Source organism: Monodon monoceros, unplaced genomic scaffold (genome assembly GCF_005190385.1).
Source record: "Monodon monoceros isolate NGI ecotype Baffin Bay Population unplaced genomic scaffold, NGI_Narwhal_1 Super_Scaffold_21, whole genome shotgun sequence".
Lineage (NCBI taxonomy): Eukaryota > Metazoa > Chordata > Mammalia > Artiodactyla > Monodontidae > Monodon > Monodon monoceros.
The window spans coordinates 60,765,629-60,780,940 of record NW_021703778.1 but is presented as its reverse complement, the minus strand read 5'-3'; the positions used below and the strand labels follow the sequence as shown (position 1 = coordinate 60,780,940).

The following is a 15,312-nucleotide window of genomic DNA, read 5'->3' as shown; positions in this document are numbered from 1 at the left end:
GTGGCCAAAAAAAAAGATTCCATCAAAATAAAACAGTTGGGAGAGCTGTCTCAGTCAGCAGTGGATAAGTCTGTATGAACCACACTTTTGTCCTTAGGGACACACAGGCATGCCAGTGCATATTCACCCAAGAACCTCATGGCATTCCTTATCAGGAATCAACGAAGAAACTCTGACACCTTATTGACATGGGTATAAACAACATCCATAGGGGGCAAAGCCAGGAGGGGCCATGACCAGGCATTCTATTAACCATCAGGGCCTCACAGATGACCCGGGTAAAGCAGGCAAGAAACTGACTACGGAGAAGTAGGGAAGACAGGAAGGAGCAGGTTGGGGGACAGGTGTAGGCAGGTAAATACAAGAGCGTGGGAGACCAGAGTCAACGAGAGGCACAAAGCACTAATGCTGAGTAGGAGGCTGGCTGTTCACTGCATTGTTTCATAGGGTTACTCTCTACTGGTTTCTGGGAAGCACTGAGCCTACAGATATTGACCTATATAATGAGACAGAGGTGAGAGAATTATAGAGAAAAACCTGATACGGATGATGTGGTGGCAGAAGTACTAGGAGCACCTACAAACAACCTGACCAAGCAGAAAAGCAAGTGGACACAGAAATGTCTACTCACTGGAAGCAGAACAGTTACGTATCTCTGCTGAACCTACTTACCTCTGACTTGCTGTTCTAGACTAAGGATGACTGCCACGGCCTGATGAAGAATAAGGAGTTTTGTCTGGGGTTTTTCACTCTTTAAATGAAGCTGACACATTCGACCAAGCTCTTTGAATGCCTCATTAATATCGCGCACACGCAAGCGTTCTCTGGCATTGTTGGCCATCCGCCTTTCCTTCTCCCTTTCTATCTTCTGTTCTGGGTTCAAATCCTCATCTTCATTAGTACTGCTGGAAGGCAAAGTAACAACAATGTCTGTTAGGTTCGCTGTAAAGTAAGATATGCTTATTGTACAAAATTAAAAATTATAAAAATAAACTATAAATTTTACCAAATGGTAGTAATAGCTACACTTAACATTACTGTATATTTCTTTCCAGTCCTTCCTCAATGCAAATATATAGTTATATAGTTGAAATTATACCACATACATTTAAAAAAAAATAAATTTATTTATTTATTTTTGGCTGTGTTGGGTATTCACTGCTGTGCGCGGGCTTTCTCTAGTTGCGGCAAGTGGGGGCTACTCTTCGTTGCGGTGTGCAGGCTTCTCATTGTCGTGGCTTCTCTTGTTGTGGAGCATGGGCTCTAGGTGTGTGGGCTTCAGTAGTTGTGGCACATGGGCTCAGCAGTTGTGGCTCATGGGCTCTAGAGTGCAGGCTCAGTAGTTGTGGCACACAGGCTTAGCTGCTCTGCTGCATGTGGGATCTTCCCAGACCAGGGCTTGAACACATGTCCTCTGCATTGGCAGGCAGATTCTTAACCACTGCGCCACCAGGGAAGTCCCCCACATACATTTCTAAATGCATTTTCATTGCACATTACAGCATAAAGACTTCTCCACACTACTAGTGAAACTCTTCATAAACATAATTTGAATGACCCCATATTATAGCACCCTGCTCTTTTAGATGTGATCAGCAGCATCAGCATTACTGCTTAAAAACTTTACTTTTTACATTACTGTAAAAACAGTGTTACATTACCGTTAGAAACAGAATCTCAGGTTCTGCTACAAACCTACTGAATCAGAAGCTGCATTTTAACAAGATTCATATGTACATTAAGGTTTGAGAAACACTGTACTATTATAGTAATGTATTACAGTTTGCTTATGTTCTTAAATATATTCTGGCAGTCCCCTGGTGAGGAGGAGGAAGAAAAGCTTAAGATGTGGAATGAGAGAAGTATCTCAGAAAATGACTATACTTTTTGTTCTGGAAGAAATATCATCATCAGTGGTGATGATTTTAAAACGTGGGTGAACTGGAACAACTTTTTTGAAGGACAAATTGGCAAAATGAATCCAAAGCCTTAAAATGTTCATTATCTCTTGATCAGCAATTCCAACTTTAGAAATTCATCCAAAGGATATAATTAGAGATGTTCATAGAAATTTAGGTAAAGAAGTTGATCACAGAATTATTTACTTCAGAACAAATGGGAGTCCAATATTAGGAGATGGGTTAAATAAATCACAGTACATCCAGATAATGGTCTACTATGTACCCTCTAAAAATCAAGCTGTAGATTATGCTAGGTAAAAGATGCCAAACACAAAAGTCTACATATTGTATGATTCCATTTACAGGAACTTCTAGAAAAGACAAAAGTATGGTAACAGAAAGCAGATCAACGTTTGCCAGAAGATGGGAGAAGAGGACTGGTTATAAATTGGCATGAGGAAACTTTTTAGGGTGGCAGAAATATTCTACATTATTAATGTATATAACTGTATACATACGTCAAAGGACCAAAACTGTACGCTTAAAATTGGCGTATTTTATTATATTTGAATTAAACCTCAATAAAGCTGCCTAAAAACAGAAACAACAAGAAAAAAACATGTTGGAGAAAACACAGATAGATGAAAAGGTTAAAAATATACTGTTAAATTAAAAAAGTTGAAATTATAAAACTTTTATCCAGTTTATCTCCAATTTAAACTGTATTTATGGAAAAAGATATTCCTTGAAAAGTAAACTGTAGTTAATTCTGGGTAGCAGAGTTTCTTGTGATTTTTGTGTGTGCTTTTCTGTAATTTTCAAATTTCTGTAATGAAAACAGACTAATTAATCAGAAAAGAATATGTGAGAAAAATGCTTTGGAATAACTTCTAGAAAATTCTATTTATATTTCAGAAATAAATTACTGAGCAGGGCCTCTTAGAAACCTGGAAAAAAATGTGCACAAAGAATTGGTGCTTCACCTCTAATACCTTGAGTACTCTAATAAAGAACAAGTAGAGGGGGCTTCCCTGGTGGCGCAGTGGTTGAGAGTCCGCCTGCCGATGCAGAGGACACGGGTTCGTGCCCCGGTCCGGGAAGATCCCACATGTTGTGGAGTGGCTAGGCCTGTGAGCCATGGCCGCTGAGCCTGCGCTTCTGGAGGCTGTGCTCCGCACCGGGAGAGCCCACAACAGTGAGAGGCCCGCGTACCGCAAAACAAACAAACAAAGAAAAAAAAAAACAAGTAGAGGGACTTCCCTGTCCAGTGGTAAAGAATCCGCCTTACAATGCAAGGGATGTGGGTTCGATCCCTGGTCAGGGAACTAAGATTTCCACATGCCACAGGGCAACTAAGCCCACACGCCACAACTACAGAGCCCACACGCTCTGAAGCCTGCTCTGACCACAACTAGAGAGAGAAAACCCGCACACCACGAGTAGAGAGATGCCTGTGTGCCGCAACAAAAGATCCCGCATGCCGCAACTAAGACAGGATGCACCCAAAAATAAATAAAATAAATAATAAATCTTAAAAAAACCACAAGTGGACAACAGATTTTTACTAGCCAATTGTCAAGAATTTCATAAAAGTATTCTTTTGATAATAATCACTAGCTCTTTGACTTCAAAGAAACCTTTACAGATCATCTAGCCCAAAGGTTTCCAAAGGTGGCCACTCACTAGAATCTTCAGGAGCACTTATAAAATATAGCTTTCAAAGGTCCCACTGCCAGAGATGCTGATACAGTGAGCTCGGGTTCAGGGGCCAGGCACCTGTATTTCTAAAATGTTTCAGGAGTCTGTGCAGCAGGGTTGAGAACCACTGTAAGATCAGTGACCTCCCTAGGATTACAAGGCTAATGAGTAGCAGGGTAGTGACAAGAATCCAGGTTAGTGCTTCATGGAAGAAATCAAGAGCACATATCTAAAATTATTATCATCATAAGTTACCACAGTACCTTTACTGATGTTTACTGCATGTGAGACAGTGTGAAAAGGGCTTTATATGCATAATTTTCAGTTTATTCCCACAAGAATCCTAAACAGAAAGTCTCCTGTTAAGATAGAACCAAACCTCAGAGAGCTTAATAACTTGCCAAGGTTACTTGGCAAAATGTGATGAAGCCATGATTCAAACCAAGGTTAGCCTTATTTTGTCCAAAGGCTGTGTTTTAAATGTACTATTATTAACTACTAAGTATTGTTATTATTAACCCATTATACTGCCTTCTCAATTTCTGATGACCTATAACAGTGCTCAGCAAACTGGCCCATAAGCCAGCTACCTGTTTTTGTAAATAAAATTTTATTGGAAAGGCCACACCCACCTGTTTATGTACTGTCTTTGGCTGCTTTCATGATACAGTGGCAATGTTCAACAGTTGCAACAGAGACTGTATAACCCACAAAGACTAAAATATTTACTATCTGGCCCTTTCACACGAAGTTTGCTGACCTATATAATGAAAGGATGAATGATCAGGACAGATGCAAATTATTTCCCTTAAAGTTCTATTTGAATAATGAAACTATGAAAGCATTAAGATTCCTCAAAGGAGTGGACTCTGGATTCCCTGACTCAATTTTTATTTCTTCATGCCCTTGCACAACTGAGTACAATGCATATTAAAATGATAGTATTAGGACCTTAAGATTTAATTTTCCTCAAGAGAAATGTCAACTACTGAAAATAGTGAGAATGTCAAATGCAAAAGGACAACTTTTAAGTATGGGACTGACAGAAAGGACTATCCTGGTTCTTTTAGTTTGTAATTTCCTTTGTACCATAATTTAATACAAAGAACAATGTTTTAAATATAAATATCTATACGTGATATATACATACTACTGATAAATGGATATATACAAAGAAATAGGACGTACCACGAATATATCAAATTACCTACTTTTAATGTAGAACTAGAAGAAAAATCTGATGGAAAAATCTGGAAATAATTTGAAACTAATGTATTATGTGTCAATATCCATATTTCAAAGCAAAGTCAAGTCCAGTTTCTAGAAAACCTTCCCCGACAACATCAACGCATGTGGAGTACTTCCTTTTCCATACTCTTTTCAAAGTACTGTTTAAAACGTAAGTTGCAAATATCTTCTATAAAGAGCCAGAAAGTAAATATTTTCGGCTTTGTGGGTCATCCAACCTATGTTGCAACTGCACAAATCTGCCACTGCACTGTGAGAGCAGCCACAGACAATATGTAGATGAATGGTGTGTAGTGGTGTTCCAAAAAAACTTTATTTATAAAAACAGGCAATGAACTAGATATGGCCCATGGGCCATAGTTTGCCAGCCCCTGGTTTAAATCATACAAGAGTCTTACCATATACTTAGCCTTAAAATAATGTATTTGAATATTTACTGATGGGTTATATCTAAATACCTATACTTGTACAATTTAACTTGTTTTAGCTATTTTGTTCTCTAGCTGTCTTACAGACTATAAGCATTGATGGGAGAGAAGTAATTGTTTTTTATATGTAGACCCTAAAATATTGTGGGAAACATGGAAAACATAAACTTAGAGTCAGCTTCATACGCCTCCCTTTTATGGATGCTATGAGGATTAAATGAGATAATACATAAAAGTCCCAACATAGTATCTAGAACACAGCTGACACTTAAATGCATGATACACTTCAATTTTCCAAGTATCTTCACCCATGGCAAATGAGTGAAATTTAATACCTGGATGCTAACAAATACCTTGTTCTGCCTCTAGATGAAACTTTGATATCTTTTTGGGAGGATTCATCATCTGATTTCATGTCATCTGATGAAGGAGGTTCATGAAGGTTTTCATCTTTCTCTTTGTTTTCAGTCTTGATTTCTGTTGGAACAACAGTTCCAGACTGACTTTGCAAGCCACCTAACAAAGAGGCAAAGAAACAGAATAAATGTCCAGACTCATTTATGAATTAGAATTAAGACAGTAAAAAGCTTTCTTGCTGGTAAATATCCTTAGTTGTTATAGAGCTACTATAGAAATCTGAAGATGTAAAAAAGTAAACTATTCAGAGCTGGAAACAGCATGTCCACAAACCTTAGAAAAAATTGCTTTTTAAAGCACCTGTATTTAAAAAAAACAAGCCTGACCCTGATGGTGAGTCCAATGCTCATTTTCAGGCACATTTAACAATCAAACAAGGTAGGAGAAACATGATGCATTTTAAAAACTTCTAAGATGCTGTCAAGTTAAACGAAATAAGCTTTGACATTTTCCTGGACAAACAGAATAAAACAGGCATCATGGTTAAATACAACTGGGGAAACTTTATCTTGGTGGTCTTAATACCACCTATATATTTGTACTTATTTATAAGGTCTGTTATAACATTGACAACAATTTGCTTTTTATAAGAATTGTCTGTCTCTCCAATTAAATTATAATCTTCTAAACAACAGCTACTATCACTCAGAGCTCTAAACATACTCAGAAATGTCTTTCTCAATTCCTCTAGGGACAATGAAGACTCAGCCATGAGGGGAAGTGATTTAGAAAGAGACAGGACAGGGACTTCCCTGGCAGTCCAGTGGTTAAGACTCTGCACTTCTACTGAAGGGGGTGCGGGTTCAATCCCTGGTCAGGGAACTAAGATCCCACATGCCACACGGTGCAGCCAAAAAAGAAAAAAAAAAAAAAAGAAAGAGGACAGATGCAGGAGCTGGTAAGAAGATGACCAGTAAACACTGAACAACGGTTTGCACAGGGTTCCATCCATCAATAAATATCTGTAATTGGCCCAGCTAAATGGACCAACTGGAACCCTAAATACTGACCCTGTATATTCACGCAGTAGTACTACTACTGTTTGGAATTCTACCACTTAAGATGATTTTTTTTTTTTTTTTCTGTACGCGGGCCTCTCACTGTTGTGGCCTCTCCCGCCGCGGAGCACAGGCTCCGGATGCGCAGGCTCAGGGGCCATAGCCCACGGGCCCAGCCGCTCCGTGGCACGTGGGATCCTCCCAGACCGGGGCACGAACCCGCGTCCCCCGCATCGGCAGGCAGACCCCAACCACTGCGCCACCAGGGAAGCCCCTAAGATGACTTTTGATTCACAGATGTCAATCTGACTGTGAAGAAGGTGACAGTACTCCAAAATGATACCTCTGTATGCACTACTGCTGTAAACGAACTATACAGTTACCTCTATAATTTTCTTGTGTTTTATGGTTCAAGTCTGTGCTTGAAGCAGTGACCGTACTAGACAGGACTGAATGATTGCCATTGAGACTGACAGAGTCTTCTCGATGAGTTCCGACCTAAAGTTAAAAAAAAAAAAAAAATGTTCATGGTGCAGTAATTGTTCAAATTCTTTCACTGGGTTTAATAGACAAAACAGCTATCACTCATCTAAATTTAGCAACATTTTTTGGATGCCACTTTTCTGGTTTTTGGATTGTAAAAGACTCGACAGTAGTACTATTTCTGAATAAAAATATTTTTAAAAATTCCAGCTTTCAAATTTTATATCCCACAGAGGGTTGCTGTGAGAAGCAAATGAGCTAATAGACAAAAAGCATTCTATAATCTATACAGCACTACATATTATAGCCTCTATTGTGTATCAATCAATCTGAAAACCTATTCCATATACTACCTAAAAATGTTAAAGTATCCATGAATTTGCATTTAGCAAAATACTGCTTTGTTCCAAGTAATAATATTACTTATCTATACTTTAGCATATCCTTTTCTTACACACAGTGTCTTGTTTTTTCTTCCTCTAATTGCTTCTCCTCAAAAATTTTAAGAGCAGCAAAAGCAATACAAAATTAAAATAACTTAAAATAAAAGTTCTACATTGCCAGGCAACAAAAAGCCATACATTTTTATTCTCAGTTTTAATCAGATTTAGACAAGTCACAGTTAACTTGAACTGAGAAGGCATGCAAACACTACCAAGTGTTTTTAGCTACTGCAGTATTTTTAGAAAAACTGGTTACAAATGAACCAGTTTTTTTTTTATTAGAACAACAGCAGATGTGGCAATTAGAAGATTAATCCTTTAATTAAATAGGTTTATTGCCTGGAGTTATACATGAGAACCACTGTTTTTCAACAAATCCTTCAATCCCAGTAAAATGCCATGCTTTGAATCCCTCTTGAGTAATTAATATAGCTTTTATCTTTCATGACTTTGTATGGATTTTACCCTAAGAGGTATAAATACCCCTATGCAAGTTTATCCTTTGGTTTCCTGTGAGCCAAACAAAAGAAACCAAAGCAAAGTTTCAGGCAATGCAGGCTATTGGTAGTGGATCTGATTAGAACATACCAGGTCTTCCACCCAACTTTTTAAGAAATGTCTGTCCTCTATCTTTATTCTTATCTTTAATGTAGTTTTGAAAAACCCATTCAATGTATTCCATAGCTACTTTTTAAATTATTTGAGGATTAGTCATTGCTGAGAATTAGCTGTGTCACTACTCCCCTGGATGATCCAGCATTGACCATACCCCGTTTTCTAAACCACATAATTTCATCATGCATTAGAATCATAAAATCTTAAAGCTGGGAAGGGACCACAGAAATCAAGACAGCCTTCTATTCCATTACCATTTTGGAAATTTTCCCTTAGACCCTTAACCTTTACTTCTGCCCTGAACCGCAACCCGCCCCCAGTAAAAAATCTTGAGAAAAACCTGAAGAACTAAATCTAACACCAAGTGAAGAAGTGGACTATGAAAATTACATTCGAGAGAGGAAATTATTATTTATTTTTTTGTGGTACGCGGGCCTCTCACTGTTGTGGCCTCTCCTGTTGCGGAGCACAGGCTCCGGACGCGCAGGCTCAGCGGCCATGGCTCACGGGCCCAGCCGCTCTGCGGCATGTGGGATCTTCCCAGACCGGGGCACGAACCCATGTCCCCTGCATCGGCAAGCGGACTCTCAACCACTGTGCCACCAGGGAAGCCCGAGAGAGGAAATTATTTTTTTATTTTTATTTTTTGCAGTATGTGGGCCTCTCACCGTTGTGGCCTCTCCCGTTGCGGAGCACAGGCTCCGGACGCGCAGTCTCAGCGGCCATGGCTCACGGGCCTAGCCGCTCCGTGGCATGTGGGATCTTCCCGGACCGGGGCACGAACCCGTGTCCCCTGCATCGGCAGGCGGACTCTCAACCACTGCGCCACCAGGGAAGCCCGAGAGAGGAAATTGTTTTTAAAATAGTTTATGATATCCTATCTCTAGGGAATCCTGGTCATGTTTATTCATAACACATAGGGTGCTTTCTTGCTAGCTATGAACTACTCAATGATCTAATGATCTGAGAGGAAGGTCAGTTCAAAAATTGCATTTTATAAAAATAGGGTAAAATACAACAAATAGTTACAAATTCTTTGGGACCTTAGGAGTCTAGGCCTATTTTAAAGATAATATATTACTAGAATAATTTTGACTGGCTGAGGAAATCACTGCAGGATAAAGTAAAAGGTAAGAGTTTTTTTTTTTTTGGTAAGAAGATGTTGGGGGTAGGAGTTTATTAATTAATTTATTTTTGCTGTGTTGGGTCTTCGTTTCTGTGCGAGGGCTTTCTCCAGTTGTGGCAAGCGGGGGCCACTCTTCATCACGGTGCGCAGGCCTCTCACTATCGTGGCCTCTCTTTTTGCGGAGCACAGGATCCAGACACACAGGCTCAGTAGTTGTGGCTCGTGGGCCTAGTTGCTCCGCAGCATGTGGGATCCTCCCAGACCAGGGCTCGAACCCGTGTCCCCTGCATTAGCAGGCAGATTCTCAACCACTGCGCCACCAGGGAAGCCCCAAAGCTAAGGTTTTTATGCCTGTGTTTATAATGTGGACTTAAAACTTCCCACGATGTTTGGTAATATAAGCCAGTTTTGCTCTTATCTAGTATTTTGAGCTATCACACCAAGTAAATGAAAAATAAATAGCCTTTTAAAATTTAAACATTTTTTTTCTTTTTTAAATAAAATTTATTTATTTATTTATTGGCTGCGTTGGGTCTTCGTTGCTGTGTGCGGGCTTTCTCTAGTTGGGGTGAGCGGGAGCTACTCTTTGCTGCGGTGCGCGGGCTTCTCATTGTCGTGGCTTCTCTTGCTGTGGAGCACGGGCTCTAGGCACGTAGGCTTCAGTAGCTGTGGCACGTGGGCTCAGTAGTTGTGGACTGCGGGCTCTAGAGCGCAGGCTCAGCAGTTGTGGCACACGGGCTTAGTTGCTCCGTGGCATGTGGGATCCTCCTGGGCCAGGGCTCGAACCTGTGTCCCCTGCATTGGCAGGCAGGTTCTTAACCACTGCACCACCAGGGAAGCCCTAAAATTTAAACTTTTAAACATACGTTTATTTACTACATATTGTACCTGTGAAACCCATTTTATAGCTCTGTCAGATAATACCGTTGAACAGTAACAAACTGAATTTCACTCATTTGATTGATAAGTGATGATGCATCTGTGAAATTCTTATTCTTTTATTTCATGAGTATAAATAATTCTTTGATTTTTCTGAATCTCAACTAATAAAAATGTTCTATCACCTCTTCTCTGATGAAAGGCTTGGAAGACAAAGGATCATTATCTAAACAATAGATCTTAAGGATTTTGCTTTTCCCTGAAGGAAAATCAGAAAGGTTGCTCAATTTGTTTTGCGATATAAAATGTCAGTGAATATCTTTGTCTTTATAGAATACTGCAAACTGTTTTCTCACACCAACCGTGAACAAAATTAAGCCTTTTAAAAATGGCATCAGACTAGCAAAAAGTTTCAAGTCTGGAGTTTTTCATGTTAATGAAGTTAGCAGGAACTTTTTCTTTGTAACTTGATTCCCCTTGCAAATGGCCCTCATATTTTCTGGAGAATTTGACATTCACAGTTCTTATAGTTTTCTTTAACCCTTGCTCACCCTGGCTCCCATGTCCTTCCTTTAATCTGAAGCTACCCATTAAAATGGCTCTGTCCACACACGTAACAGGTGTATAAACAGTTCTTTGTCTGAGCTCAGAGCCTGTGAGGCCAGCCAGATAGGACCTTGTTTAATTGTTCATCTCGTTAGCATACAGCTGACAGAATGCTTCTATTGGGGGACTAGCAGGGGAAGGAAAACCCCTAGGCCTGCTATGCTCTAAATTTCAATTATGAAGAGCTCCGTTTCAGAATAAACGGCCCATTCCATTAAATGACATCATCTTGCATTCTGAATCTTTACAATCTACCTATGGCCTTATTTTTGTAGGAGCATCCAACAAGGGACTTGTTTTCATTTAACTTGGCCAATGGCTTCAACACCCACAATGGAAAAATGTTAAATCTAATTAGTTGATGAATAAGAGGTCTTGTGAATTAAGGGACAGACTGAAAACTACTCAGTATGAACTCCTCGCTGATTTTGAATTCTATTCTAATAATTTGTTCAATTTGTACTATTCACTGAGTACTGATTTAAATTAATCACTATTAATCTACAGACTGAATAAAGGATCTTTATGTACTGTAAATATTTTGTTTTACCCAAAGAGGGTTTTATGCTAAAACTTGGAAGAATTCCAGTTGTTATGATTCCTTTTGAATAATACTTCCATAAATATATAATCTGTATGGATTTCAGGCTTAAAAAGCTTGACAGTTAAACAATTTTGAGTTAAAAAAATTGTATCAAAACCCTTTAAAAGCACTATAATGTGGTTTTAACAAAATTTTAAAAAATTTAAGTTGCCCATTTGGGAAAAAAATTGGTTAGAAAAAGTAAAATACAGTTAAAAAATAAACTTCAGTTTAGCAGAAACCTACACATACCATTTCTACTGTATACAAACCTATACTAACAAAATTACTGTCTAAATATAAGGTTAAAATGATTCCAAATTTACTCTGATAAAGTGACAAAAAGTGCTAAAATTTTGAATAAAATATTACTCTATTTGCCTGTTAGTCTTTAATAACTGAATCTTAAATCTTTTAGAACTAGGAAAAATATAGTTTCTCTAACTGCTTTAGGATTTAGAAAACAGACATGATTTATATTTCAAATCATTATATAAGGTTGCTTTAAGTTCTACAACTGAACATTATTTGCTCTCAAACAAGACACACATCTCCAACCATAACTTAAACAACAAAAAACCCGAGCAATCCCCCAAACCCAACCCCCCCCCCCCCCCCCCCCCCCCCCCCCGCAAAAGACATGCCTGAGTTAAATTTCCTCAGGACTTGTAACAAAGAAATCAAAAGGCCTCCTGGATGTAATTTTATCCTGTATCATAAATGAGAAACTTTTAAAGATTTGCATCAGTCTTCCATTAACACAAAAGCTTCTAATCTAACTTAGTTTGAAGTTGAAATCACTGTCTGAACAATAACTGAGCACTTTGTGTTAAAGATAAAAGTGCTATTACAGAGCTATCTCATCAGGCCTCGGTATTTTAGATATTACAGCCATAAACTGATGTGATGTACAATAACTTTATATTGCTGAAACCTCTTTGTAATGCCTAAATGAAATTAATGAGTCTCATTCCTTTTCAGTTTCCCACTTAACATTATTTTTTTGCTGTCAGCAGTTTATTCTGAGTTTGTTCTTACATTAAATAAATGGGAGCAAAACTATAGTCTGTCCAATGCTGACATTTCAATAGTTCTAAAAATCCTGATTTTGTGTTTTAAAATTTAAACGATACATCAATCACATCCTAATAATAGTGTCTGATAAAGCCTTAAGTTTTAATTTGCATTAAGAAAATATGGGGAAACTATCCAAAATATTGAAAAGGAGTAGGAAATTAAGTAAATGAAAATGTTAACCCTATTCAAAAGTAAGAGCAAATGTTAAAACTAGGGCAGGCTGGCTACACTAATTATATGAGAAGGAGTAGTAATTACCCACTTCCTAGTCTCTTTTTCTGATATAATAATCTTCAGGAAATCTAATTTTTTTTTTTTTTTTTTGCGGTACGCGGGCCTCTCTCACTGTTGTGGCCTCTCCCGTTGCGGAGCACAGGCTCTGGATGCGCAGGCTCAGTGGCCATGGCTCACGGGCCTAGCCACTCTACGGCATGGGGGATCCTCCCGGACCAGGGCACAAACCCATGTCCCCTGCATCAGCAGGCGGACTCTCAACCACTGCGCCAGCAGTGAAGCCCAGGAAATTTAATTTTTGTGTATATTAGATAGCTAAAATATGTTAAAAGCTTTCTGTGGTTGAAACCTCATTTAATCCTAACCTTTGATGCTAGTCAAGTTTGTTCAGTTAAAAGAAACAACAGTCAAATAAGTCTTTTGATATTGACTCCTATTAATATTTTTGGCAGGTGGTAGTCTTATTACCTTTGTGTGAAATATAAAAATTGTTTTCTGGAATAACGAAAAATAGTAATTATTTCATCTATAAGAAGATGGATCTACAAATCAGTAGATAAGCTGTAGATGATCTTACTAGCATAGCCTTGTTATAACTGAAAATAATGTAGAGAAATGTTTTCAGCAACAAAGCTATTTCCTTGATCAAGGAGACTATTTTGGTTAACCTGCCCATGTAGACTTCACACCACAAGTTACCTTGATAGCACTGAAGGCTGAGAGCAGAGCTCTCTGTATTACTTTTATCCTGCCATCAACTCTTATTCTTCTACTCCCAGTGCATTCTGGCTCACCTCAAATATTCCAACTACTTCAACAGAACTCCCAAACTACTCATTAAAACAAAATAAGCAAAAAGTTATAGGCTCCAAGAAAAATAAAAGAAAAAAAACCCAAAAAACAAACAAACAAAAAAACCCCAAAAAACAAAACTTGCTAACTCTCATTTCCTGCACTGGGAAGCTAATTTTGTTCTAAATCAGGGATTGGCAAAGTATGCCTGTGAGCCAAATCTGGTCCTGTTATTTATTTATTTATTTATTTTGTTTTACTAGTAAAGGAGGCTCTTTTTTGCAAATAAAGTTTTATTAAAACACAGCCACACCAATTTGTTTTCATAACAGCTATGGCTGCTTTCATGTTACCAAATCAGAGGTAAGTAGTTGTGCCAGAGACCATATAGCCTGCAAAGCTGAAAATATTTACTGTCTGGCCTTTTACAAAAAAGTATGCTGATTCTTCTCCTTTAAATGCCAGGAGAGAAAGTAACATCATATTTAAAACTTGGAATTAGGATGGTGACCTCTAGTAAATGCCCACAAAAATCCATTACATCAAAAATTTTATTTGAATGTTCTGTGGACTTCCTGGAATGGTATTTATGTTTACTAGACCAGTTTTACTCTCTGCAGAAAAATAAATGAAATGATGAAATTTAAATATTTTTGAGAGGAAACTGACCTTACGAATTCTAAATGGCGATATAGAATTGCTGATAAACTGATATTTCTGTGGTTACTTTGTAATAATGGCCATGTAACCTCCATTTTTAGGGGCCTAAAAAATACTAATTTATGTTAATGCAGAGGAAAAGTATATAAACTACCAGAAAGTTAAACAAGACAAAAAAAGAAAAGTGATTCCAGAATGTAAAATTGTGTTATTTCTTAGTCATGATCAGTTAGAAAACATGGGGGTGAGATAATAAAAGCAGATTAACTCTTAAAGATGGCTGGCAATAGTTACAAGATGTCCCCCAAATCACACACCCTCCCAGAGTATGAAAAGAGTTGATTCCACATAAGTAGGTACAAAGCATGTAAGCAAGGCTCCTGGCAGTACTGATGCAAGCCCTCAGACATGAATAACAGCCACCAGGATAAGAGTTTTCCTCAACAATATGCCTAAGACTTAGCTGGGACAGTCACTGGCTGACTGTGATCTTCATTTCATTCCATTCTTTGGTCTTTCTGCTGAAACTGAGAACTGAGTACTCACAGCTAAGAAGGTCATTTCAGAAGGATGGGAGCTGAATACTAACTCACCTGACATTCTTAGATTTTGTCAGTTAATAACTTTTGAGGGTAAGCCTGGCAGAAACATCTGCATCTCCACCTCCATTAGTGACTGGGGAAGGGGTGGATATAATAGATGATGTCTGGCAGACTTTTCTCAGCTGTGTCCTCTAAGAAGGTTATAAAAACTGAAGGAAGACCCTGATTGACAAACTCAGCAGTAGCCTGGGCTTAGTTGCTGCAGCACTGACGCTGCTTCTCAGACTAAGCCAGACTCACCTCATGTTTCAGAACTCTCTTTTTCTTGATTACCTTGAATTATTTTCCTTTTATTTTTGCGGTACGCGGGCCTCTCACTGCTGTGGCCTCTCCTGCCACGGAGCACAGGCTCCGGACTTGCAGGCCCAGCGGCCATGGCTCATGGGCCCAGCCGCTCCCCAGCATGTGGGATCCTCCCGGACCGGGGCACGAACCTGCGTCCCCTGCATCGGCAGGCGGACTCTCAACCACTGCGCCACCAGGGAAGCCCTTTTCCTTTTTAAAGAATATCTCTGGCAGCTC

The 15,312-nt window shown here is 38.8% G+C and overlaps 1 protein-coding gene across 11 annotated transcripts in view; it reads right to left on the bottom strand.

The window, feature by feature from the left end:
- Positions 1 to 15,312, bottom strand: part of TCF12 (transcription factor 12) — a 381,378-nt gene that overhangs the window by 14,148 nt on the left and 351,918 nt on the right. For 8 of the 11 annotated variants that reach the window (XM_029237048.1, XM_029237049.1, XM_029237043.1 and 5 more), the window contains 3 exons: positions 7,074 to 7,188; positions 5,629 to 5,791; positions 673 to 905 (listed from right to left, as the gene is read on the bottom strand). In XM_029237048.1, coding sequence (XP_029092881.1) covers positions 673 to 905; positions 5,629 to 5,791; positions 7,074 to 7,188 — 511 coding nt within the window. The remainder of the gene's footprint in view (positions 1 to 672; positions 906 to 5,628; positions 5,792 to 7,073; positions 7,189 to 15,312) is intronic. The other 3 variants (XM_029237044.1, XM_029237046.1, XM_029237051.1) reach the window with 1 other exon arrangement.